General features: G+C 48.9%; 1 protein-coding gene across 10 annotated transcripts in view; it reads right to left on the reverse strand.

Moving 5' to 3' along the window:
• Positions 1–1,691: 1,691 nt before the first annotated feature.
• Positions 1,692–27,796, reverse strand: part of Slc25a25 (solute carrier family 25 member 25) — a 33,454-nt gene continuing 7,349 nt past the window's right edge. Inside the window, 11 exon segments of one of the 10 annotated variants that reach the window (NM_001431508.1) lie at positions 1,692–3,501; positions 3,587–3,737; positions 4,262–4,429; positions 4,517–4,624; positions 4,881–5,033; positions 6,254–6,412; positions 7,526–7,637; positions 7,872–7,907; positions 8,522–8,609; positions 8,694–8,820; positions 18,708–18,864. In NM_001431508.1, coding sequence (NP_001418437.1) covers positions 3,317–3,501; positions 3,587–3,737; positions 4,262–4,429; positions 4,517–4,624; positions 4,881–5,033; positions 6,254–6,412; positions 7,526–7,637; positions 7,872–7,907; positions 8,522–8,586 — 1,137 coding nt within the window. In that variant the 5' untranslated portion in view covers positions 8,587–8,609; positions 8,694–8,820; positions 18,708–18,864 and the 3' untranslated portion in view covers positions 1,692–3,316. 10 annotated transcript variants of the gene reach the window in all.

A 27,796-nucleotide genomic window follows, 5' to 3' on the forward strand; every position in this document is an offset into this window, starting at 1 on the left:
CAGAAAGCCCAGACCAGACCTGGCTGGCCTCAGAACTCAAGAGATCTACCTGCCTCTGCTTCTTGAGTGCCCACCAAGCCAGCACAAGCTACACAGTATGTTTTCACTCAGAGGGAAGCAGACACAGGCTTAGAGATAGAACTGCTGATTCACACGGAAAATGTCTGGTTGACATCACTAGAACAAAGGGTTACTTACACAGCTCTTAGAAGAACTGGACTGCTTCAGGCTCTCAGCAAACTTGGACGTGGCCCCCTTCAAATTCATTCTAATGCTTGTGTTCATGCTGGGATCTCTGGCTTCCCTGACAACTCATCGAACAGGGGCCCTTTGTCATGTATTGTGTCCTCTGTGTCCCTGTCCCATATCCTCCCCATTCTCCACCCCACTTCCTTGGTCATTTGTAAATTACTTTTGTGTGTATGCATGTGTGCACCACAGTATGTGTATGAAGGTCACACAACAGCCTAAAACACCTTCTACCAGGAGGGGCTCAGGTCATCAGGTTTGGCACCAAGTGCATTTACTACTACTATTACTATGACAGCCTGTGGAGTGTTTCCCATCCTCCTCCCTTAGAGACAAGGTCTCACTGTGTGTTCAGGAACTCAATTTGTAGACCAGGCTGACCTTAAATTCAGATCTGTCTGCCTCTGTCTCCCTAGTGCTAGGACTAAAGGAATGTACGACCACGCCCAGCTAAGTGTCCAGTTAAGTATCATGAGATTTTTATCTACATAGCATGCTTGTGTATACTATGTGTACAGGGCCCACTGGAGCCTGGCCCTCTGGGAGGAACTGTCTGACACAAATGGTGGTAAATGCCGACCATTGAGCTGTCTCACTAGGCCACAAATGCCATTCAAATAAAAATTATGATTTTACTAATTTACTTTGAGGGTTTATGTATGTGGATGTAGATGTGGAGAGTTAATACACTGGTTGCCCCCAGCCTGTGGCTTGTTCCCTCAATGGAAGGTTCTAGGTGACAGGAACCAGAGTTCAAGGTTTAGGTCTAAGATTCACTCAGGTAATGTGTATTACTCAGAAGAAGGGGAAGAAGGGGAGACAGACATAGGAGCTTTGGCAAGAACCAGGATGGGGATAAAGCGGGCAGCGGGATGAGCAGTGGGGGCCCAGGCCTACCAGAAGGTAGATGTGTTCTCTGACAGACAAGACTAGAATGAGGTTAGGAGGGAAGTAGGGTGCTGTTGATGACCCAGTGGTTTTTGGCTTGAGTCTTTTAGAAGGATGGGGGTTACTTTTTGTGGGGTGACAGACAGAGATGTAGCTCCGGGAGGAAAGCCTGGAATTGCCCTTTGACATGTGTGACAGCCACTTCAATGGTCACCAGCTGTCCCCACAGAGAGGGTAAATTGTGCGTACAGGGACTCATCTGTGTTCAAGTACAAAGTGAGAGTCCTTGAACAAAGCTGAGACAGGCTGAGTGTGACAGACAGGTCTGAGCTGCCTGGGCCTCGAGCACCTGGGAGGCCTGGGCAAAAGCCGTGTGGAGACTGTGAAGCAGCTCCCAGAAGGAAGGGAGGCCCTTGCCACGGAGCAACCCCAATCTAAGCAACACCCAATAAAGGCGAAGTGCCCCCCTAAAGATGAGGGGTAGCTATGCAGGCAATGATGAGTTAATGTCCCCCAACACCCAAGCCCAGAGCAGAAAACCCCCGGCTCCACTGTCACATTTGAAGCGACTTTATTAGAAGGTTGCTCGTCTTTGACAAACTCCAGTTACAGCACAGACTATGCAGACTGGTGACTTTTGCATTGATCTTTGCATCCTATTTGGATTTTCCTCATCAGGCCATTCTGGGGCAATGGAGGCATGATTGCCAAGTGGCCAGCTGGCCACTCATTGAGCATGGGCAGTCTCGGGCCAGGAGCGAGACCAGGTCACAGGTTGGGGAAGGCAGGCCCTTCAGTCCTCACCCTCACACCAAATTCCTGGTGAATGAAGCACCTCACTGCCGTGTTTTCCAAAAGGGCAAAATAAAGAAAACCTCCCGGTCCAGGAAAGAATGTCAAGAAGTCGCCACCTTTCCCACTACCCTACCTGGCCTGAAGAGTCCTCCCTGTGCCTTTCCTTCTGTTTCCTGTGGGACGGACATGCCGTCAGTGTGGGCAGCAGGTAAGGTCACTCTGTGGCCACTTTCTACCTTGTCTCCCCATGCCCCACCAGCTGGTGACAGGAAGGTACAATCAACCATGAACATAAATATGAATAAAAAAAATGAACTTGAAAATGACAGGCTATTAATTAAACAAATCTATAAAAATAGTTAGGACATAACTCTGTTCAAATAAATACAAAATAAATAGGCTCCAAGCAGAGTGGCGCACGTGTGGAATGTGAGGCTGGTCCCCCTTGGCCCCACAGGGCCCTCAGAACACACTTTCCCCCAGGCTCTCCGAAAGTGTGGCACGTGCAGTGTCCAGCTTGTCCTTCTGAACCAAATCCTTTACCCAGTAAGACATAATTAAGGCCTTCAGCATCTTCTCACCAGAGCAGCAGACCTGGAGCAGACACCCTGCCCACCCTCTCACCACAGAACCACCATGAGTGTGGGCACGAGCTGGTGCCAGTCCTGACAGGGTTTAGGGGCAGCTCAGAGGACATTAGGCCCATGCAGGCAGCACAAATCCTCTGGGTTCCAGGTTCTAGCACTAGCTTTTAGCAAAGCCATGCACCATGGTGTCAGGCAGCCGGTGCCTGAGGACCTGGGCGCATCCAGGTGGCCTTGCTGGTGAGCTCAGAATAGGTGAGTGAGGACATAATGGTACTTCTCCAGCTTCCCGTACCACAGTCCTCATGGATGCTACAGCTTGGGAACCAGGTTTGGAAGAGCAGCACTGAGGGAAGATGGACAGAAGGATAAGAGTGGGGGTGGGCCCACTTCCTACCCCAGCGCATCAGTGGGAAGAGATGAGGGGCACAGGAATGCTCTTTGGACCAGAGGGATGCCATGGCTGAGGTCAGGTTGCGTGACGAGATGGAAGAGCTAAGCTGGCATCCAAGCTCGCTACCTGGCAGGCACTGTGGAAAACGTCCTGTCTCTAGGTGCAGGAGCCCACATCTTACTGACCCCTGGACCCCAAGGAATGTCCACAGGTCTTCCTTGGAAGAGACACAAAGGTCTGCCAGGTCAGCAGGACCAGCCCAGCGCTTGCAGCTCCCTGCCCGTCCCCTGCAGCATCCTGGGTTTCACAGCTTGGGTAAGTCAGCTTAGTGTTGGCACATTCACAGAATGAGGCGGCTGCACACCCTGGGCTGCAGCCCAGGGTCACCAAGTCCGCCACCCTCCCGTCACCGAGACTGCACGCCCAGGGTGATCTTCAGGTTCTCGTAGACCACGTAGCTGATGCTCACAGCTGGAATCACCTTCATGAAGTTGGGGGCCAGCCCCCGGTAGAGCCCAAAGGCCCCCTCAGTCCGCAGAATCTGTTTGAAGAGGCTGCTCATGGTTACCTCAGGTGCACCCTCAATGGAGGCTGTGGAGAGACGTCACTGGTCAGATGCCATCAGTCAGCCACCCCAAATGCTAGGGCATGAAAGCCAGCCCAGGTCCAGCCTTACCTTGTGCCTGCATCCGGGTCCTGACCAGGGCTAGTGGGTAGCTGGCCAGTTGGCCACAGGTACTGGAGATTGTGCCACAGGCCAGGAGAACAAACACGCCAGGGTCTGCACTGTTTACAGCATAGCGCTGTAGCCAGGTATTTTTCAATGTCTAGAGGGAAATGGGATCCAGGAGTTAGCTCTAAGGAGGCAGTGTGGGAGAAACCCTGGGGCTGGGACAGCTACTGAATCCACAGGAAAGCTGTTTCCTATCACATGGGATCTGAGAAGCCAAAGTAACCTGACTCACTTGGCCTGGGCCTTGCAGAACTCCTGACTTGCCTGCCTTTGGCATCCACTGTCACTTGAGGCTCTTGGCTAGGACAGGAAGCAGATTGAGGGCAGAGGGAGCACTATGTTCCCACACAGAGCACCTGGCTCTGTGCTCTCAAGTATGTAGAGATATATGTGAGTCCCCAGTGGCCACTGTTCTTGGTTTTGCCTGCTGAACCCCTTTAGGGTCCAGAACCTGGGACAGTGTTTGGGCCTGCTATGCAGTAGGTGGAGGGTGACAGGAGACCACTGCAGTAAAGAACTGACTCCCCCTCACCCCCTCTCTCTTATCTGAGCACCTCTAAAACAGAGGGTATTGGGACTAGGTGGTGCTTTACTTCCCTTTCTCTCCCAGGCCCTCACCTCATAGACAGCTAGATCGATGCCCGCATACGGGATGATCCCCAGCATGTTGGGGATGTAGCCTTTATAGAAGGCAGCCACACCCTCTTTAGCCAGGATCCTCTTGGCACAGTCCAGCATTCCCGAGTACTGGCCTGTTTTCCGCAGGGCCATTCGGGTCTTCAGAACCTACAAGGAAAGTATCAAGAAGCATAAACAATGCCTATTCCTCTTGGGGCCCATGACTACCGCCCACACCAGGGTGGTGGCCCTTACCTCCATTGGGTAGATGCTACTCTGGGCAATGGCCCCAGCCAAGGAGCCTGCCACTAGCCTTTCGTGGATCCTCAGCGTCTCCTGATCACTACCAACAAGGCGTTTCATCTAAAATAGGGAAAAACAAAGGGATGCACCCAGGGGCCACAGCACTTCCGGCCCCGCCCTTCCTCTTACAACCAGCTCTGGGTGAGACCTGTGACCCTGAAGCTACCTATGCTGACCCCTGATGGAAGAAGGCAGTAAGAGAGCTGGGTCATGCCCAGGCCATCGATCTTGCTATCCTTTAGGTACAAACACTGGCTCCAGCCTCAGGGACCTGCATAAGCAGCTGCCAGCTGTCCACCCTCTCCCAGGTCCTCACCTGCTCATATGCCATGAACTTGATGGCTGACTCAGGAGCAATTTTGAGGACATTGATGCCATTGCCCCTCCAGAGGGACTTGGCGCCCCCTTCTCGAATCATCTGTGTGAATCCACCTATGATGCACATGTTGTTGCTGCGGGAGGCATGGACCTGAGGAGGAAGAGAGATGAGAGGACTCAGCAGATCTGAGGGAAGACTCCACTGGCTACCCTGGGAGGAGCCTCTTCAGAAACCTCTTCCCTCTGAGTATTTCAGTTTAATGTCCTGAGGATTCAACAGGCATGGCTGGGGTTTTTTATTATTTCATTTGATTTTTTTAGTTAAGTTTTTGTCAGGCTTCCATACTATGTAGTGCAGGCTGGCCTTGACTTTCATCCTTCCTGAGTGCTAGGATTGATGGAGGTTTGCCCCACCAACCCAGAGAGGACAGCTCTTAATCTCTTCGGTATATCCCTGCAATTCTGTTACAAACAAAGTAAGAAGGAACTATTCACGCTTCTGTTTTTTTCAGAGGCTTAGGAAGGAGAAATGGCTACTTAAGGCCACCAAGCTGGGAGGAGGGGCCAGCACACGCTAGATTAAACTTTAAAGCTCCTCTAAATCTTTGGCAGTTTCTGGAAGATCCCGCTTAGTTACTTATGCCAAGGGGGGTAGGGGTGGTGCCCGCAACGACTCCAACTTCATTAGCTGGCGTGGGAAGTTCAGGCTTTTAAAGCAGAGCCACAGCTGAGGGAGGGAGGGGAGGCTGAGTTGACAATGAATGATGGGTAAAAATCTGCTCGCTTTTCTGCCCGCTTGCAGGGGCACCTTCAGTCTGTCCGGGGGGCTTCTGGGAGGATATGCTGTTTCTGGGTAGGCCTCCTGGCACAGAAAGTGCCAGACAGAAGCAAAATGAGGTAACTAGTCACTGTTCAGACAGACATCAAAGTCCACTAGTGTCCGCATGTGGGTTATTTCACAATGCTTTCCTGACATCAGACAAGCTAATCTCTGCCCTGTGGACGTGGAGTTGCATGCTCAGCCAAGGTAAAGGCACTGCTTCTTGATGGCCTCTAGGTCATGCAAGGATCTGCTCCCCCTGGCCTCCATGAGATCTCTTATCCATCCTGAGATGCACTTAAGGAATCAGGTCTTGCCACACTCCAAGTAACAAGCCCAAGTAAGGGGATATGCAGCTCATGTTTCTCTGATAAAATTAGACCAGCTAAATGCAAACCTAGGCCTGGAGCTACTGGTGCCTGCCAAGCATCGACTCCAACTTCATTAGCTGGTGTAGGAAGTTTGGGTTTTTAAGGCAGAGCCACAGCTGAGGGAGGGGAAGCCGAGCCACCAAAGAAGGATGGGTAAAGTCTCCCCGCTCGCCTGCTCACCTGCATGAGCACCTTCAGTCTGTCCAGGGGGGCAGTGCAGGTTCTGGAAACTGCCCCTGCACCACCTCCTGCCACCAGGTGCCTCCACCACATCCCTGTCTGCCTCTCCTCCACTGTGAACTCATCTGGGACTGTCAGATTCTCACCAACATCGAAGATCTATGGGGAAGACAAGCAGAGACATAGGCAACTTTACTCACGACATCCGTGGCCAAGGTGCTAGCCACCTGGCCATGGTCACTGCCTTCCACTCTCTCAAGTGGCCACACGAATGGTGAGGATGGCAGGAACTCCCCCTTTGCCCCGACAGTGGCTGCAGCTCTTGTACATGGTCTAGAAAGGAGCAGGTAATGATCAGGGAGAATGTGACATCGCTGATGGGTTGCCCTTTTAAAGGAAGCTCCTAGAACTTCCCGCAAGGACTTTAGGGCTAGACAGTACCAGGATCAGGGAAGCTGGGTACAAACCTTGCAACCCGATACAGAACCAGATTGCCAGCAGAACAGTGTTATGCAAGGCCTAAGCAAGCAGGGTGCTCACTGCCTGCGTAACACCTTTTCTCTGGAACTGGTCCCAGCCAGCTCTGCTGACCTCTGGGCTGTAGGCCAGAGACAGGCTAGCTGTTCTGAACCCTAGAATCAGCCACTTACTTTCCACCCAAGAAACCCTGACTTGGCGCTGTGGGTGCAAGGTAGATAAAGCAGGGCAACCCAGCTAGAACACCAGAAGTCTTTTAAGACAGACCAACATTTCTAGTTGGAGAACCACATCACATCTGTCTTCCTGAATGTGCACCACGCTATCAGAACAGAACAAACAAACAAACAAAACCAGTATGCAGGCCCTACGGGGCATGCTTATAAACCAAACCCCAAATTCAGAGTTTAACTCTAGCCTAGGCTGGCCTGTAACTCATGAGGCTCCTCTGCCTCAGCCAGAACATGTACTTTTGCCATAAAGAGAAATGATACTAAAAAAGAAATGCAGAGGAGGAGGAGGCATACTTAACAAGGTTTCTTCCCCCATCCCGTGTAAGGCAGACTGTTTCTGGGAGAAGCAGCAGCATAGGAGAAGGGAGGTAATTGGAGTGGACCGTAAGGGCGTGTGGGGATAGGAAGGAACACCTAGCAAAGGGTCAAGTGTTCAGGCTGGTCACTGTATGGAAGGAGGACTGAGTGGCAGGCAACATCTCACTGTATCATCACAACCCCCACCCAGCCCTGGAATGAGAGGATGCCAGACAAAGATGGCTGCCCAGTGGACAGTGCTCACCGTCGAGTGCTTCCAGTACAGGATGATCTCAGGGATGTTCTCCACAGGGTGCAGGAGGTGGTAGTCCCTCCACTCGTTCCAGTCGATGGTCATTGTCCCATTCTTATCCATGCTGGAAGCAGAAGCATGGTCACTCACACGTGTCACATCTGCCAGCTGTGTGCCCCACCACCTGGCTGGGATGAAGGCAGGTGCCACAGCCACCCAGGAGACCAAAGGCACCTTGCCCATGGGAAAGGGTAAGGTGGCTTATACCCCATTTTTCACAAAATGGAGATGTGCTGGCCCACAGGAACCCCATTCTGATCAGGGAGGGAGGCAATCACTGGGAGACACAGATACTTACTAGGTGACAGGGCCCCAGAAGTGGCCCGTCCGTATTCTGACAGACAGACAAAGGAGGATGCAGAGGAGAAAGGAGAAACAACACAAATGAATGCGCTTAGCAGGTTAGTGAAGCAAGCACACACCCAACAGCAGGGGTCAGCACAGCTTGAGGAAGTGGGCGGAAATGGGCTCCTGGGGCTGCTGTCCCTGTGACCAGCTGGCTGTCAACCCAGCCAGGCACAAACTGTTCTATTTGCATGGCTTTCCAGCAGCCCTGTGCTTACAAGGGAGCTGTTTCTCCGGCCAGCATATGTGGCTCAGAGTAAAGAACAAGCTACTACAGCAACCCAAGTCCAGGACCACACATGGTACAAGTCCCTCCCCAGGGGCAGAGAAAGAGTTCCGGGGACACTTCTCACCAATGTGAAATGCCCACAACTAATCTTGTCATTTTAAGGGTTGCTGGCAACAGGCTAATTCTAGATTTAGGACTCTTCCATGAGAGTAGGGCCGCAGCCTCAGGAGAAGCTTGCTTTGGGAAAGGGCTTCTTATCCCTCTTTCTAAACACAGGGCCAGTTTCAGGGAAGCAAGGCAACACTGAATAGTGCTGGATTAGTCCAAAAGCCGTTAAAGCCTCCCATAGGACAGAACTCAGCCACACTCCTCACCTCTTAAGAATCTTCTCCGCCTGCTGTTCAGAGATCTTGACACCCAGATCCCGCAGGGACTGCATGATCTCCTGAGCATCGATTCGCCCTGTGACGACAAGGTTGGTGAGCAGGGTCCGGCCTTCGGTAAGCCAAGGCCGCCCAGCAGGGGAGCTACAACAGGCCAACTCACCATCATTCTTTTTGTCCAGACTCTTAAACACCAGCCTCAGTTTTTTCTCATGGTCTTGGAGGTAATGTACAAACTCTTCGAAGTCCAGTTGCCCATCAAGGTCCTTGTCACCTGCTTGCACAATTTTCTAGAAAACCAAAGCAAGGACTTTAGGTGTTGCTCAACAGACTCTTATCACAACAGGGAAATAACTGTTCTCCAGAATGACCCAAGGTGTCCTCTCTCTAAGGATGTAAAAGCGGTGGGAATCATAGGGCATCATGTCAATTTTTTTTTTTTTGTTCTTTTTTTTTTTTTTTCCCGGAGCTGGGGACCGAACCCAGGGCCTTGCGCTTCCTAGGTAAGCGCTCTACCACTGAGCTAAATCCCCAGCCCCCGCATCATGTCAATTTACCCATTCACCAGAGCCACTACCCTGGTTCCCAAAGGCTATCCAGAAGCCAAGCAAGGGCCCACTCTGCTTTGGTGAAGAAATACTCCTCTGAGAAAGCCTTCAGAGAGGCCAGCAGGGCAGCCAGGTGCTTGCTCTCTCCAACATTCCGCAGACCAGCTTGTTACACAGCCAGCGCCAGTGGCTTGGCTCTCCTACAGAAGTCTGAAGGCAGACTTCAACCTACACTCCTGGCTGAGAGCTGGGGAGAGCCTTGGAATCCAGAGTCCCTTAGGAACCCTGCTACTTGCTCTATCCCGTGTGGCATTAGCCCAGTAACAATTTGGTGGCGAGGGTAAAGGTTCAGACAATGCCTACTTGGCAGAAACGTTGCCAGGGAACACTCTGGAGGGTATAGAGACAGACAGGAGGAGCCAAGGGCAACTATTCTTGGGCTCAGGCTTGATGGCACTGGGCACTGCCAGTCGGGTCCCTAGTCTCACAGGGATACAAGATATAGCCAAGCCCAGATTCCCAACCAGGCACTGAAGGCCAGGTAAGCTTTACTAGTTTAGGGGGCTAAGGCTTTAAGAGACCCTGATCTGCAGCCGCACCATCTGAGGCTAGCACAGAGGCTGTAACACCAGCTGGAGGTTCTCCCCTCAGCAGGGGATGGGGGGTGGGGATGCAAAAGGTCTTACTGCTCTCTCCAGTGAGAGGATAGCCCATTCCTCCCCACATGTTACAAAGCAAAGGAACAGCAGTTAGAGAATGGTGTTCACAGGAGGCCAGGGCCAGGGCCAGGGCCATCATGGGCATTCCTGAAGGACCTTCTGCTACCCTAAAGGTTAATCTCAAGACAGAGAGAACTCTGGGAGAAATAGCGGTCATTTCAGCACAGAAGCACTTAAGTTTTCATTTGTTCTTCATTACATTTAATTACACTTAGCCAGGAGTGGTGGTGTGTGCCTTTAATCCCAGAACTCCAAAAGCAGAGAGGCAGGTGGATCTCTGTGAATTCAAGGCCAGTCTGTTCTATCTAGTGAGTTCTAGGCCAGCCAGAACTACAGAATGAATGAGACTCTGTTACACCTCTGTCTGTCTGTCTGTCTGTCTGTCTGTCTATCAACAATCTATCTATCTATCTATCTATCTATCTATCTATCTATCTATCTATCTATCTAATTTATTGGGAAGAGCACTTTATATCCAAAACACAAAATCTCCTAAAGAAAATGCCTCTTGGTTCTCTTACGGACAAATCCATTCACTAGTCAAACCAACACATTAGGTCAAAGAGTTTTAGAAACCGATGGACCACTGGCTAGCTTGCATTCCCAGAAGGCGATCATCATGGTTTCCCTCTTACTTAGCCACTGACTTTTGGGGGAGGGTAGACATATATCCCAAGGAGCCAACAATGTTTGGGTGAGACATGTGGCATGTGGGACAGATGGAGCACTTCTTATCTGTCAGCTGGGATTATGTTAACTTCTCACCAACATCTGTGCTCTTAGCCAAGGGTCACCACCCATTATGTCAAGTAGAAAGGAAAAAGTCTCTCTCTCTTGCCCTGCCACCAAAGTACTCTGTTCTGGGGCAGTGCCCCATGACACAGACCACCCACAACTGTGCTAACTGTACTCTATTTAAAAATACTCCCCAACAGTTTGTCCTGCATCTGTGGGAGTGGGGGTGCACACCTATAATCCCAGCACTAGAGAGGCTGAGGCAGGAGTATTCCTGAGAGTTTGAGGTGATCCTGGTCTACACACCAAGACCCTGTCTGAAGAAATGCCAAGTGGTGCCATATGGCTTAACTTCCAACACAGGGAGCCAGAGAAAGGCAGATCTCTTTGTGTACCAGGCCAGCCGGGGCTACATAGAGACATTAAAAAAACGGGGAGGAAGGAAGACTTGCTTCTTCCCCCCTTGCAATTACTCCATTCTGTGTGTCTCCACTCTGAGATGCGCAAAACAACACACCAGCATTGGGGGACAACATGAAATTTAGTGCAAAGCAAACCCCAAGGTCAAGTTCCATTTCTCATCACACAAGGGCCAGGATCACCGCTGGCATCCTGTTCCCTGGGCCACCTAAGCACTTGAAAGTCCAAGTGGGAAGGAAGGCTGCCCAACATTCTAGCCTCTACACCCTGCCCTGGAGTCACAAAACTTCCCATGGCAGTGAGACAGCCCAGGCCTCTATGACATCTTGTACATTTTAGGAAGCTTCATCTCAGCCAAGGAAAAGAACTCCTATCTAGAGATTTCATCTCCCATAAGTGCCTTCCCTCCCAGTCCAGGAAATTACACAAAAACCAGCCATTGCCATGACAGTGACATAGAACTGCTGGCTACAGCCACAGAGGGATGGGGAAACACCCACATTTCAGACATTCTTCCCTCCAGGCCAGGAAGTCATGCCTAGGTACCATTCATCCCTTCACTCAAAAACCAGTCCCTGCCTGCTCCTCCTGGCACCAGCTCAGCATACAGACCTGCTTCCATTGGCGGTATGTGGAGAACTCCTGAGAGGGGATAAAGACACTGAGTTTGAAGATGGATTTCAGCTCGGTGGGAAGCCCCTTGGACTCAAAGTATTGGAATTCAGTCTGAGCCTCTCCAGCGATGGGCACATACAGGCACAGGCAGAGCATGCTGGTGAGACCCGGTGCTCAGCTACCACCAGGAGCAAGTGCCGGCAGAAGTCAAGAGTAGGGAATGCCGGGTTCCTGGGAAACTAGCACAAGATATGCCGGCCTCTGCTGTCACTGGCTGCTTAAGTCCTGCCCTTTTACTTAATTGAAAAAAATTCCGCCCACTGTGCGCGCAGTCAGCAGCCAATGAACAGTCCCCGGCAGCCGGCAGTATCAGGTTGCTCAAGAGCAGAAGAGCAAAGATCAGGACTGACGTCACTGCTTGCAGAGTTAACTCTTGGAGCCCAGGCAGCAGGCACTGCCTAAGGTCGCAGTCCCATGCCCAAACAAACCTTCACCCCAGCTGTCAACCCCTCCAAACAAACAAACCGCCAAGTGTCTGTTCTCATACAAGGCCCTCAAATGCGTCACCCTGTATAGCAGCTCTCTCCTCTTAGTAAATCATTCCCAACTGAAAACTCGGTGGAAACAGAGACTGAATCAGAGATGTTAAAAATCAACACAGGCTACCGCGGGAGAGAGATCTGAATGCCACGTCCCCAGCTGTCCTGGAACACAAACCCAACAATTCACACACATGCAGTGCCTGGGAATCACTTCCATCAATCACTGGGGTTAGCCAAGGTGAGACTTACAGTTGTCAAAGGTCATGCCCACTGAGAACACTTGAAACCTTGGTCTGATGGTAGCTCTGAGAACTCTGCTGTACCCCGCTGAAGCCTTTTAACATGAACTACAATTCCATGAACCAGGAGTATCGGCTCACATATCACATCCTAGCACTCTGGGGGCTGAAGGAGATTCTCCAGTTTGAGGCTGTCCTAAACTACACATTAAAACCTGTCTAAAAAACGGGGTAAAATGCTTGTTGGCCACACAGAAGGCTCTGGGTTTATCTGGACGGATTGGGAAGTGCCTGAGAGATTAGTAAAGTATACCTCTGGGCGTGTCTATGTAATTCCAGAGAAGATTAGCTAAGTGGGGGGGACTTACCCCGAGAGCCAAAGGAGTAAGGGGGGAGGGAGAGCAGAAAGCCAGCTGCTGTAGGCTGTTCTGATTCCTTGCCGTTATGATGGAACCAAGACAAATCCTTCCTCCCTAAAACTGTTCACAGTAACATAAACCTGACCAGTTGTTGGTCATGGTACCTCAGGCCTGTAATTCTAGCTCTCAGAAGGCTCAGGAGGATGACTGTAAGAGTTCAAAGCCAGCCTGGGCTACCGTGTAAGAATATCTCAGAAACTAATAAAACCACTAGCAAGACTTAGCAGCCAGAAGAGGGAGAGAATGAAATGAAACTGGCCTCCTCATCTACACTCACTGCCAATGGTTGTGGCCAATCCCATTATTCCTGTGTCCACTGCCAGCCCAGCTAGAGGTCCACACTTTAAGAAGAAAGTGCTGGGAGGACCTGAGTTCAAATCCCAGAAACCACATGGTGGCTCACAACCATCTGTAACAAGATCTGATGCCCTCTTCTGGTGTGTCTGAAGACAGCTATAGGGTACTTATATATAATAAATAAATCTTTTTAAAAAAGTGCTGGAAGGATCTGTTAAAGTTTTATTATTTGTATCTGTGTGTGTGTGTGTGTGTGTGTGTGTGTGTGTGTGTGTGTTGTGGGCTGTTGTGCACAAGCCACGTGCATGCAGGTATCCTCAGGGCAAGGGCACCATATTCCCTAGGGCTAGATGTACAGGTGGCTGTGAGAAGCGTGGTTGGGTGCAGGAAGCTCAGGTCCCCTGCAAAAGCAGCACATGCTCTTCACTGCTGAGCCGCCTTTCCAGCCCCCAGATACATCATTACTGAGGAAGATTCTTCACATGCCTGCTGCGTTCTGCTTCCGTTCCTTCCTTCCCTAGAAATGAGAGCTGCTGAGGGGAGATCACGTCACTATGACACGACAGGATCCGTCCCACCCCCATTCCTTCTACAATGTATCCCCCATCCCTTCCTAATATAGACTAAGTCTTCGCACTCCAGGGGTGGATTAAAACAGATAGCTACCATTTGGGGGCCAGCGAAGGTGAGAGGATTCTCAACTCCAAAGTGCTTCACTAAGACTCTATAAAGATACCATAATACCTTTAACCCCACACTCAGAAGGCAGGCAGGTGGGCCTCTGAGTTCAAAGCTAACCTGATCTACACGGAATAATCCTATGCAGAAGATTCTAGAATAAGATACGGCTGAATTATTGTGTAACACTGAAACAGAATCTGACGAACAGGGCACTTTGGGTTGGCTGAGACTTGGAGTGCCCTGGGTCTGATGAGGAGGCTTTATCTAGGCAGATTCTTGCTCAGACCCAGACACCAATGAAATTACTCAATCCAGAATGTTCTGCTTTGGAGTTATTTTAACACACATCTGAAGTCTACTGCTGGAGTCCCAAAGACAGAAGGCTTTAGCATATAACCTGGCCTTCACCTCTTGCCTGACTCACAGAATGGGCTTTGCCAGAAGTTTCTGTGAAGGCTGGTGAGATGGATGGTTCAGCAGGTAAAGCTGGTTGGCATCATCAACCCTGCCCACTTAGTTCAATTCCTGGGACAATGGTGGAAAGAGAGAGCAGATGCCTGCCTGTTGTTCTCCAACCTTACACACACACACACACACACACACACACACACACACACACACACACACACACACACACAAAATACAAAATGTAAATGGGGTGGAGATGGCTCAGAGATTAGCAGCAGCATTTGCTGTTCGTCCAGAGGATCTGGCTTCAAACTCCCAGCACTCACTCCCATGATTCACAAACATCTAACTCTAGTTCCAGGGGACAGAACCCGAGTGTGGGCATGCACGTGGTGCATGGACATACATACAGGCCAAACACCCATACACATAAAACGCAAATTAATTAAGAAGGATAGTGGTGGCACAAGCCTTTTAATCCCAGCACTCAGGCAGGTGGATCGCTGTGAATTCAAGGTCAGCCTGGTCTGAAGAGTGAGTTCCAGGACAGCCATGGCTACACAGAGAAACCTGTCTTGAAAAACAAAGAAACAAACCACAAAAACAAACCAAAAAGGGATTTTCTAGGCTATAATGGAGGTCTTTATCCTACACAGACCAATTGTTTTGGAGGCAAGGAATGCTCTCTGAAATGCCCTGCAAGTGATTATCGACGCGCCATTTCACAATGCTACCTCAATTCTAGTTCAACATTACTTCTGTTTCGTAGTTTGCTTCCTAGAAAACAACATTAGTTTGTTTTCTACGGTGATGGGGCCTGAACCCAGGGCCCAGAACGTCAGGCAAGTGCTCTACCCTGAGCCACACCCATAGGTCCAAAAGGGTTTGTTGGTGGTGGTTAATTTTGAGACAGTTTCTCTAGGTAGCCTGGGCTGGCCTTGCACGCCCAATCCTCTACCTTGCCTGCCTAGTGCTGAAATTATAGACGTGAACCGCCATTAATTTAAGAAACTCTGAAACATTTTTCTTTCACCACTGTGGTTGAATGCTTAGGTTGTATTCAGTAGAGGCCAGGCTGTGGCACTTATCTATATCCCTAGGAGACAGGGTTGGAGGCCAGCCTGGGCAACACAAGCAGTCTTTGCCGCTGTGTCCAAACCACATTCCCCGAAAGAAAACAAAGCAAAGCAGAGGTCTTCACAACGTAAGCCTGACTTAACGCCATCTTGTAATCCAGAACTCCATCTTCAACACAGAAATCGACTCTTCCAGAATGAGGCAGTCTCTGAATACCTTGTGTCCTGAGACTTCAGACTGTAGGCCACCAGGGGCTTCTGCAGTCATCTTTACCTAGAGCAAAGAACCCTGGAGAATGGTGTGCCCTAGTCTCAAGCCTAAGGGTGACAGAACGAACTCAGGCTTACAACCAGGCCAATTTCAGTTACAACAGCCACTTAGCCCAACACTGAGACCTCCCATGATCAACATATCACGGTGCATTTAAATGTGAGCCACACATGCGCAAACAGCGACGATCCAACTGGTGTCATTTCTAGGCAGTTCATGACCCTTGGGACCTAAGCACAGCACACTGTGCCCTTCTCTGCTCTTTTCCTTACTCTATCTAGTTTGGTGACCCAGATCTGTTTCCTGTCCTCTGATGCACATTTCTATGACTAATACAAAAATGATAGCAGTGGCACTAGAACCCTTAGGACTCTGGCATCAGACTTCATTTAATAGATAAAGGGACAGGTCTCTTCATGGGTATCTTTTCACTTGGATCTGCCAGGGCCACCATCAGTTCTCCTTATCCTGCCACTCCATCATGTGCCCCCTCTCCCCAGCCCCTCCCATAGGAACTTCCGGTAAGGGCTGGAATACACTAAGAGGGCAGGTACTGTGCCTCTAGGAGTGTAACGCTGGGTTGGAAAGTAATTCCCCGCTCATCTGCAATGACTCAAACCAAGCCAGAAATATTATGTGAAGGCAAGCCCCACCCTCAAGGCTCTCAAATATCATTGGCTGCTCTGTCATTTTATGATCACGTTGCCATGACAGCCCAGTGTAGCAGGTTTCCAACGAAACCTGCCTACACTTGGTAATTACACACACAATGAGCACAATCCTGGGATTCCGAGTAGACGCCCATCAGGATCTCAGCTCCACCGTGCAAGGGCACCTCCCACTGCAGACAAATGGCTTTCTTTCCCAACTTTGGATTAACTGTGAGACAAAGATAAAGGGGGAAACTGGAGCAGTTCTTATAATAAAGAGTTTGCAGGAACCTGGCTCACAGACACATATTTACGTGGGGGTGGGGTTGAGACTGAAACGGTAGGGCTTGGACAATGAGACGCCGGAGAGCTAAAGGTGCTCCAGACGGCTTTCCCAAGCCTGCTGGGCTTCTGCTGAGAAAGGCAGAGGCCGAGCATCCTGTGCACTTTGTGTGGTGTAAATGTTGACGGTTTCCATCCTTCATCACTGACTTTCAAAGAGTCAATGTTACCCAGAGATTCTCTCTCTGGTTTTGAACCACACCAGCTGTTCTATCTACCTCCCTCTTGCCCTTCCCACCCAGTGCACCAACCCATTTCCCTTCCAGAAAACAGAGCCAGTATATAGTGTGGGTCTCCGAAGGCCAGGCTAACATCCCACCCAAGGCAACTCCCTGGGGGAAAACCTGGCATAGGGCATCCATGCAGGCCAGGAAGTAGAGCAGTTACTAAATTAAAGTTCAAAATGGATAATTTTTTAAAAAGGCAGCCATTTAATTTAAGAGAGAAGACTAGCAGGGCTCAGCACGAGTTCCTCACAAAATCAGCACACCACCATTTCTAGTCCTGTGTAAAGTTGAGAAAGGGCAGAAAGTGGCACTCTCTCAGGCACGTTAAGCTCAAACGGCTTATGCAGGAGACGATCTCTGTGAGACCTTGACAGCACGGAGCTCAGCACAGTCTAAGTACTCCGCTCACTGTCAGTGCTCAACGACAGTAAAGTTCAGGGAGTAAACTCTCAGGGAGACCCAATGTGACATTTGGGAGCATCTATCATACCAAGCATTGGGTAGACTCTTGTTGCTTTCTGAGTGAGGAAGAAGATTCAGGAATAAACTCTGGGGTTGAATAAGGCTGTGCATGCTGGAGCCAGTCTCAGTCTGTTCTACGTGAGAGCTTGGCCAGTCCCATGAACAGCTTCCGGAAGGAAGGAAGGAAGGAAGGAAGGAAGGAAGGAAGGTAGATAGATTCTAGAAAGATTGGGGTCAAGCTTCAGCCTTCCTCTCTTTAAGTAATTCTGGACAAACCACAGAATTTCCTGTTCTTTACTTCTCCCACCTCCAAATCGGGAGTGCTGTCACCTACCTTGGCTCCTGGGAGGTCTGGATACAAGGTTGAAAGGTCCTGACACTCGGTGGACCCTGGTGGCTGTGGTCAATTCAAGAGTCATCAGCCTCTACCCTTCCATGACTCCAGGCTCTCCTAGGTAGGTTGCAGCCCAATTCCTGAACTTTCTCTGGGACCTAAAGTAAACCTTGGCCCACCAGGCAAGGGCAATGTGACCTTCAAAATGCTGACAAAATCTGTCCTCTTTCAGTCTACCATAGTGGGCACACACTTTTAATCCTAGAACTTAGGAGACAGAGGCAGGCAGATCTCTATGAGCTCGGAGGCCAGCCTGGTCTACATAAGTTGCAGGATAGCCAGTACTACATAGTTAAGACCCTGTCTAAATTCAAGGCACCTTCTCTTTCAACTGAACCAGTCACATTCTTCCGGTAAGCTAAGACAATATACTTTAGTTTGTCACTTTCTAATGGCTTGTTCAGTGAAACAGACACTCCTGAGGCTAATCTACTGAAATAAATCTTTCCCCTCAATGACCAAGCAGGTGCGGTTGCAGTGTTAAGAAAGTTTTTCAGTGGTGACAGACATCTTGGACCAAATTTGTGGCCTTCTCCATCACTCATCGTTTCTCCAGTACCAAACTAGATTTTTTAAGTTCTCCCTCCCACACCCATTCTTTTTCCCACTTCTGGGAAAATGACCCCAACCCAGCCCCTCAACTAGAATGTCTCTTGAAGGTGCTGTTACCTTAGGAAACTGTTCTGCAGGTCCGACCACCAGCAAGATGGTGGGTCTCTTTTCCGTGGCCTCAGCCCTTCCGCTTTGTTTCCCCAAAAAGGTGGACATCTGGTCTCCCTGAGCAGGGGCCTGAGTGCCTCTGACTCCATGATCGATGCCCTCTCTGGAGTCCTGGCACCCAGCTCTAGGGAGAAAGCTAGACAGAAAGTGCCACAGCATCTGTAGCATCCCAGCCTCCTCCGAATGCCAACTGCTGATGACTGCTCACTTCTTAGGGATGTGACCACAATACCAAGGGTCTTTAGCTACACGGTTGACTGGGGAGTTTCCAGGCTGAAGCTCTACATGCAGGGGCTGGTCCTGCTTTTTCAAATTCACTTGCTTGTGCCCAGCCTGAGAAGTAGCTCACTTAGGAGCCTCCCCGGCTGCTGGCAGTAAGAAGATCGGCTAGGCTACTTCAATCAAAACTCACTTCAGCAGGCAGGGGGATCAAAGGCCTGGCTCCGTTTTTGTTCTTTTTGTAAAGCAAAAATAATATCCAGATAGACCTCTCCCGGAGACGCAGACAACTTGGGGCTCCCAGTCATTCAGCCGTCCTCGCGTCCTCGCTCATTCCGTAAACCTAGGACAGAGCATCTAGTCTGCATTCTCACTGCAGCAGGGCCTGGCCAATCACCTCTGCCGACACTACTAGGTTCATTATCCCCGACCAGCATCAACCGTCCAATCACAGGCGGAGTATTTCCTGCTTGCAGCCCAGCTAGTCCACCGGGAGGCACAGACCAGGTTCATTTTGCAGAATCCCAGTAGGCTTATCTTTAGAAGCAGCTTCCCGTTCTCCCCGGGGTAGCTTCCAGAATGCCACTCACTACATTCAACATGATCCAGGGTCCTTAGCAACAACACCTCTTAAGCGACTGGCACCACTCCCTCCTCCCATTATTCAATTTTCTCCAACCCAAGCCAAGCAGAAAGCAAGCCTGCATTGATAGTTGTCTGCTGGAGATCACACTGACTTGTCAGGCAAGAGAGACTGCTCCCACCCTCACCCCCACTCCCCCACCTCCCCACCCCGGTTTACCTCTAGTCCCTCAAACCAGATCCAGACTTAATCTGTCCACTTCACTGGGCAAATGACAATGATTAATCTCTAATTGTTTTCAGTTTAACAGCAGACAAATGTAGAGACCAACTATCATGCTTCCCAGTGGTGATCAAAGTGTACCCTTCACATCTTACCTCCATGTGTGCCCACAAAAATTAACACGCACATACTTACACAAATACATAAATAAATAAAATTACATTAAAAGATGCAGCCCCCATCACCAACAAAGCTCATTAAACTCTTGGGAGAGGATGGAGATACCTACAACGTCACCCCCTACTACAAGAAATGTAGTCATAAGTACCAGCTCTAAAAGCTCTAGCTGTCTACACTGCAGTCCCACTTTTAGCTTATACTGTAGATACATTTGCCTATGTGAGAAATACACAGAAACCCACAAACACCTTCACACACACATATCTTCATTATGTATAAAATAATTTTCCAAAATGTTGCTTTTAAGTTTCCCTTTATTTGTGAGACTTCCATAATATATATATGTTTTGGTTTCTGGAGACAGGATTTCTCTGTGTAGCCTGGGCTGTCCTGGAACTCATTCTATAGACCAGGTCGGCCTCAGACTCAGAGCTCAACCTGCCTCTGCCTCCTGAGTGCTGGGATTAAAGGTGCGCACTCATTACCTGGTTGAGAATTTCATAAATGTATCCAAAGAAATATCTACTCATTCCCCCCAACTTCCCTCATATCCCCCTTCTACACGCCCATCTCTCTCTCTTTTTTAAAATAACCCACTAACTCCTGTTAGTGCGGTTCATAGGGTCTAGGAAAACCTATAAAGAGAATGGCCCTCCCTTCTTAGCACCTATCCACTTCCAGTGGTGCCTCAGTGTGGGGTGGAGCCCAGAGGCCATCTATCCCAGGATTCTGGCTGGCTTGATCTTGTGTAAGTCTTGAGCAAGTAGCCTTGGCTGCCGTGAGATCATGATCCTCATACAGCATGTGCAGAAGCCCACATGTCCCAACACTTCACCCCATCCTCCAGTTCCTACATTCTTTCTACCTCATCCTCCGAGAAGTTCTCTGAACACTGTTTAGGGATGGGCCCTGAGCTCAGTCTCTTTCTAAGGACTCTAAGCAGGTCCATATCTCCTCCTACTTCTGTCCAATATAAAAAAGCTTTTTTTAAAAAAGGAAAATGCCTTGCCCTGGGGTCCTTTATTTCCTTTCTGTACATAGGCGGTGAATTTGTGTGGAATGGGTTCAGCAGCTCAGGCTCTTTTCCCTTTGTCCCCACAAGGTGTGCTTCTCCGGGTGGCGCAGACTGGCGCTTCTTAGCTGGCTTTCTTGATAGTCTTTTTTTTTTTTTTTTTGGTTCTTTTTTTTCCGGAGCTGGGGACCGAACCCAGGGCCTTGCGCTTCCTAGGCAAGCGCTCTACCACTGAGCTAAATCCCCAACCCCCTTAGCTGGCTTTCTTAAGGCATTCAAGACCACCAGCCCAGGGACAGCACTGCCTACAATGAGCAGGCCCGATCCATCAAGAAAATGTACCACAAGCCCACAGGCCAATCTGATAGGGGCAACTTTCTCAATTTAGTGTCAATTCAAGCACCCTCTTCCGAAATGTCTCTAGCCTGTGTCAAGATGACATAGAAACTAGCCAGTACAGAGGTTCTTGAGTTTTTTAATAAACCGTGTAAGGGTGTTTGCCTACATTGTATCTGAGTACCACATACATGTCAGATGCCCACAGTAGCTGGAACAGGATGTCAGATGCCCTGAAACTAGAGTTACAGATGGTCATGGCCCACCATGTGTGCACCATGTGAGTCCAGGACCTCAGCCAGTGCTCTTACCTGCTGAGCTATCTTCTGCAGCCTTTCTTGGTTTTTGAGGTAGTCTTAACTATGTCACCCTGGTTAGCTTTGATCTATGTAGACCAGGCCTCAAATCACAGAGATCTTCCTGCTTCTGCCTCCTGACTGCTGGGTCTAAAGGCGTGCATCACCACAGCCTGCTAAATCTGTCCACATTTGCTTTGTTTTGTGTATATGTATATGCATGTGTGTCCAGGCATGTGCCAAGGCATGTATGTGGAGTCAGAGGACAACTTGCGTGAGTTGGTTCTCTTCTACCTTACGAATCCTGAGGAATCAAACTCAGGTCATCAGGCTTGGTAGCCTCTGAGCCATCTTGCCAGCCCAACAGCTGATTCTTTTAAGAGAAATGGCATCTAAATTATGGTACCCTCATGCAATAGAACCCTTATGCAAGAGTTAAAAACAAGACAGCTCTTACAGTGTGCTATTATGGGATGAACTGAAGATAAACTTTGTACAATTAAAAAAACACCAGTTATTTCTATATTTTCATATAGGACAATTACCTCTGAAAAGGACCACTAAATTCAAGAGGGCTGGGGCAGAGACTTAGGATTACGAGTGAAGGCTGCCCAACAAGAGTTCCCTTTTCCTTAAGTTTAACAACTGCTTCTACATTTCTCCTACCACATGGGTCCCAGGGAGTTAACTGACATAAGGCTTAGCGGCTTCTGTAACCACTGAGCCATCTTGCTGGGTGACTCAGTTTCACTGAATATTCTCTTCTATCTTTCAAAACCAAACAATGGGCCTGACTGAGGCTCATACACAAGCATCCACAAATATTTAAAAGGAAGCTGCAAGGCCAGAGAGGCAGTCAGCCTGGATCAGGCTTCCTAATGCCTACGGGAAACACTGAGGTACTGTGGTATCTGCTGTCTCCATGGATGCACACAAAACTTTCAAAGAAAGTTCTCTGTAATGACAAAATCTAAAGGTCTTCGATTGCAGGCTGAAATTCCAGCCATAACCTACAGCTCTGAGATCTTCAGTGACCTTAGTTGTATATGCTTTTTAAAAATGAAAATCAGATGGTTGCAGTGCAAGCCTTCAATCCCAGGACTGAACCTAGAGTCTCTGTGAGCAAGGGCTCTATCACTGAGTTCCTTGGAAAGCACTTTCCCCCGCAAGACAGAGTTTCTCCGTGTAACTCTGGCTGCCCTGGAACTCACTCTGTAGACTGCACTAGCCTCAAACTTACTGAGATCCATCCACCTGCCTCTGCCTCCCAAGTGCATGTGTGACACAACTGCCTGGCACAAGCACTTAAAAAACAAAACCAAACAAACCCTTTTTCATTTTTGGAAGGGGTCTCTAAGCTGCTCAGGCTGCCCTTGAACCCATTCTATACCAAGCAGGCCTTAAACTATTGGTTCTCCTGCTGTACCCCACACGAGAAGCTGAACTTATAGACCTTTGCCACCCAGCCCATCCCTGATTCAATATTCTTATCCGCAAAATGAGACATGAGACAGTAATAGGATGTTTTGTTACTTTGGGCCAGTCTAGAACCAAGACCCTTAAATAAGCACATCATATACATCTCACATATAGTCCTAGAGATTGAATTTAGGTCAAAGGGCATCCTTAGCCTAACAAGTCAATCCTTTTATAAATCTGAACACTGTGTAGGGGGAGGCTGAAGAAATGAAGGACAAAGTGGTGTTTGGGGTTCCCACCTACAAAACCCACATAGGTAGGTGTTGGCTTTAATTGAATAGACTTCTCCATACCATGAAGCTGAGTTACAAACACCAGGGCTTCCAGCCAGGGCAGGGTATCAAGGAACTAATTCACACTTTCCTGTGTGTAACAAGAAAAAAACTCAGAATACATGAAGTAATGTTTTCAAGCCACTGAACAGGCACAAAGGCCACCACTTCCTGAGAAATGTGCATAGGTGAGGCAATTCCTAGCACTGCCACTGCTTCCTGCCTGCAGTTCCCAGGCTCTCATGAGGAGGAAGGCCTGGGACAGAGCTGGGCAACCTCCCATGAAAGAGCTGCTGCTACCAGAGCAGTCTGAGTATTCAGGACTGGGTACCAAAGCGGAAACAGCTGCAGAGCTGCAGAGGGTCCCCTAGGAGTCAAAAGACACCACTGAGCTCACGGAACTGGTCCTGACCTCCCAGCCAGGGTGAAAACTTCAATATAGAGTTTAAGGAATAACACTCATGAGGGTCTGGCTTCATACAAGGGCAAAGTCATTAGACTGCACCTGTCAAAATAAGCCTTCTAATATTCGATCTGTTTCAAATAATCACAGCCAGACGAAGATTGAAGAATATTTATAGGAATAATAAGGGGCTGGAGAGACGGCTCAGAGGTTAAAAGCACTGACTGTTCTTCCAAAGGTCCTGAGTTCAATTCCCAGCAACCACATGGTGGCTCACAACCATCTGTAATGGGATCTGATGCCCTCTTCTGGTGTGTCTGAAGACAGCTACAGTATACTCACATACATTAAATAATTAAATCTTTTAAAAAAAAAAGTTAGCTGGCATTCAATGGGGTAAAATCCAAAGCCAGGCATACTTGGCTATAGTTTCAGTTACTCAGTGGCTGAAGCAGGAAGATCAAGCACTCAAGGACAGTCTTAGTGACCTTAGCTTTCACTGTTAAGTCAGGAAAGAACAAACTCAACACCAAGGAATCAATTAGGCCAGGGAGGAAGCCACGCCCCATGTATCACACTCTCCCTTCACTTGCACAGACCAGGATCTTGGAGCTGTGGTTTACTGTGTCTTCGCCAATGTTTTGTTAAACACCGCCATCTCTGCTGTACATCTCTTGTTTCCCCAGTGGTTAATTCGGTCCATTTCTAATGCCACGGCATCTAAATCGGAGCTCTGAGGAGATTACTGGTGCCCTGCGGACTATTTGTCAATTACAACTCTAATTCTGGGTATGAGATCCACCCACCTCCAGAGCAGGGCTGGCAAATCACCCCCCTATACCTGTGCACATCAGCAGCTCATTCAAAAGAGGGTGGTCATCTGCAGGGGTAAACCACACTTCAAGAACCTAGAAAACAGGGCTGGAGAGATGGCTCAGCGGTTAAGAGCACCCGACTGCTCTTCCAGAGGTCCTGAGTTCAATTCCCAGCAACCACATGGTGGCTCACAACCATCTGTAAAGAGATCCGATGCCCTCTTCTGGTGTATCTGAAGACAGCTACAGTGTACTTATATATAATAAATGAATAAAAAAAAAAAAAAAAAAGAACCTAGAAAACAAACTGACCGGATGAAAGCTGTTAGAAAAAGACCCTACGGGAATGGACCTAGTGGCAAACAGTCAAATGGCTGATTACAAATCACCCAAGAAGGGTGTGCAGGGTACAATGTGCTAGCACATCCCACAGGACAACTGTGGAGGGCCGAGAAGTGTCGCAGCACCATGGTGTGTGCACCCACGCTGGCCATGCCGTCTCAGTCTCCAAGTCTGGTCTACCTCTTTAACTACTGACTACTCCTCTCGTCTTATTTCCATCTCTGCCTAACATTCAGAACGGTGTTGTCAGAGGGAAGACTATCAACACTTTTTAATGAAGTAATGAAGCCAGGCTTCATTTGACAGAACGCCAGGTTGATTTGGGTGACTGGTTTCATAATGAGGGCTGATTATGCCAATGAGGTCAGAGGAAGGGCCTTGTCCACCAGCTAAATGGGTCAAACCTGAAGCTGTAGGTCAGTGGTTTCCAACGTTCCTAACGCTGCAACCCTTTAACAGTTCCTTACGTTGTAGTGACCCCCAACCATAGTTACGTCGTTATTTCACGTATGTAATTTTGCTACTGTTACGATCTTAATGTACGTGTCTGCAATACAGAATATGTGATATGCACCCCTGTGACGCGATCGTTCAATTACTCTCCAAGGGGTCTCACCCACAGGCTGAGAACCGCTGCTCTGAGGCTCTTACCAAAATGAGAACCAAAACCAACAAACCAAAGATGCAAAATGTGCAGAGCCGCAGGGGTTCAAAGCCATGTGGTCACGGCTGACTGTGCCTAGGCTGAGATGAACCAAACCAGCTACATCACCGGACTTCCTCCCTAAGCCACTCTGGGAGCCATGTAAGGCAGAGTGAACAGATTGGGACCCTCCCACCAACGACTCAGCCTTCCAATTGGAGACTGAGGAGCCAGCGCTTGTCTCCCCGGCACTGCTCAGGGGACAAAGGTGGCAATGATGAAAAGGAAGGAATCCCCTAACCTGCATCTTAGGAAGTAACCCTGGAAACCCCTGACTGTGGCAGGGAACAAGTCTACATAGCAACCTTTTCCAATGGTTGGCTCCTGCTGGTGAAATCCAGTTCACATCAAGGGCCCTCGTTCAAGGTGAATGCCTTTTAACAAAGATGTCTTTTTCTCTTCTCTAAAAGAAAAGAAGTGTACAAAATTAAGCAATTTTAAGCACAGGACTCTTGAGCCCTAGGATAAGAACGAAGTCAGTCTACACTGGAACACACCATAAGCTATGTTCTTCTAAGACCACGGTTCTCATTCAGATTAGATTATCTGTCTTGAGTATTATAGTCTGAAGGGAATGTAGGTATAAACTGAGAAGAGCATGTAAAAACCCACTTGCCTAAAATGGTCAAGACCTTCTCCGCCCCTCTGACATGCCACATCTCCTTGAGGATTCTAACCTCCTGCTCTCCTTTCTCATATGTCAAGAGGCGAACTGCAGACCCAGTGTTACAGCATTTGCCTGCTTTGCACAAGGCCCTGTGACTTGATCCCAGAGCTGCCAAAAACAATGTTTTTAGATTCTCAAAAACTGACTTGGGATCAAGCTAGATCAGGTCATGCCATCTGAAGCCCCAGCACATGGAAGGCAGAGGCAGGATGATTATTTGAGCCAGATATTCCCAGCCAACAGGGATAACACAGCAGAGTCAAATAGAACCAGCGTAACTTTCCAAGCCTGCCTGTGGGGCACTGTTCAGGACTGCAGGCTCAGGAGCAGAAGAGCCCAGCCGCGCTGGCACAGCACTGGGAAGATAAGGGCAGGCCCATCTCTGTGTCTTTAAGGCCAGGCAGAATACACGCGGAGATTCTGTCTCAAAAATCAGCAAACAGCAAGGACAAGTCCACCCAGAGACTGCCTTCTACAGACAGCAGAGCTGGTAAGGGAAGTTGGAAGAATTCTAAGAATGACTGGTTTGAACGAGACAGCTCTTGGAAACAATTAGAAATAGACGTAATTATGGAACAATTTGCTTCTAATCCTATTTTTTCCTTTTTCTATAGGTTAAAGATGAAGAAACTCTAGTACACAGCAAACAACTATAATGTGAAAGACAAATGAGGAAAATAGCAACCGTGTCCCAGCGTGTTACTATGGAGTGCTACAGGAATCTGCTTCCAGCACCTCTGTAGAACCCTGGACAAGCCATTTAACCTCTCCGTAAGCACAGTGTGGAGGCTGAACTACACACCTGAATGCATCCTAGATCTAATATCCTATGGGTTCAAAGTCCACCAGAAGGAATGTAACATTCCCAGCAGGCACAGATTGTTGGGAACAACTATAATTTCAATGCTTGGTGGGGTGGAGACAGAAGCCTGGACTACATAATGAGACCACTAAATACATACATACATGTGTGCATACATGTATGCATGCATACATACAATGAGATGGTAGTCGTGGCACACAAGCCTTTTATCTCAGCGCTCCAGAGGCAGAGGCAGGCAAATCTGAGTTCAAGGCCAACCTGGTCTACAAAGTAAGTTCCAAGACAGCCAGGGCTATACACAGACCCCCCTCCCCCAATCAACAACAACAACAACAACATCTAAATGGCTGTCTACAAATAAATATACATGACACGAACCAAAAGCCAAAAGCAGTGTTTTGTTGTGTAGAGATGAGCAAAGGGCCAACAGGATGATTCGAGTGTGTCACACAACTGATCTAACTCCTCCCTTGGGCTAGGGGTGTGGCTCAGTGAAAGAACATTGGCCTAGCATGGGCAAGACCCAAGGTTTGATCCCCAGCAAGGAACAAAACCAGAATGGAACTAACTGTTCCTCTACTGTTTTCACCACTGGCAATTCACTTGCTTCAGAACGTTCTCAAGAAAGTAGGGTTTGGGTCTCAGTCAGAACACTAACTCTGCAGGCGGAGGGAAGCTGGAGGAAGTTAAGCCAAGTTAAGTCTGGGAGATCAAAGAAATGTCCTAGCTTATGTTTTAAAACAATCGATGGGGCTGGAGAGATGGCTCAGTGGTTAAGAGCACTGACTGCCCTTCCAGAGGTCCTGAGTTCAATTCCCAGCAACCACATGGTGGCTCACAACCGTCTGTAATGGGATCCGATGCCCTCTTCTGGTGTGTCTGAAGAGAGCAACAGAGTACTCACATACATAAAATAAATAAATCTTAAAAAAAAAAAATCAGGGCTGGGGATTTAGCTCAGTGGTAGAGCGCTTACCTAGGAAGCGCAAGGCCCTGGGTTCGGTCCCCAGCTCCGAAAAAAAAAAAAAGAACCAAAAAAAAAAAAAAAAAATCGATGGGAGGCAAGCTACCTGGTATATAGCAGACTCAATATGGAGGCACACGCCTACAGTTCCTGCTGCTTGAGACTAAGGACAATTGCCTAGGCTA

Source organism: Rattus norvegicus, chromosome 3, assembly GCF_021556685.1.
Source record: "Rattus norvegicus strain SHRSP/BbbUtx chromosome 3, alternate assembly SHRSP_T2T, whole genome shotgun sequence".
NCBI lineage: Eukaryota > Metazoa > Chordata > Mammalia > Rodentia > Muridae > Rattus > Rattus norvegicus.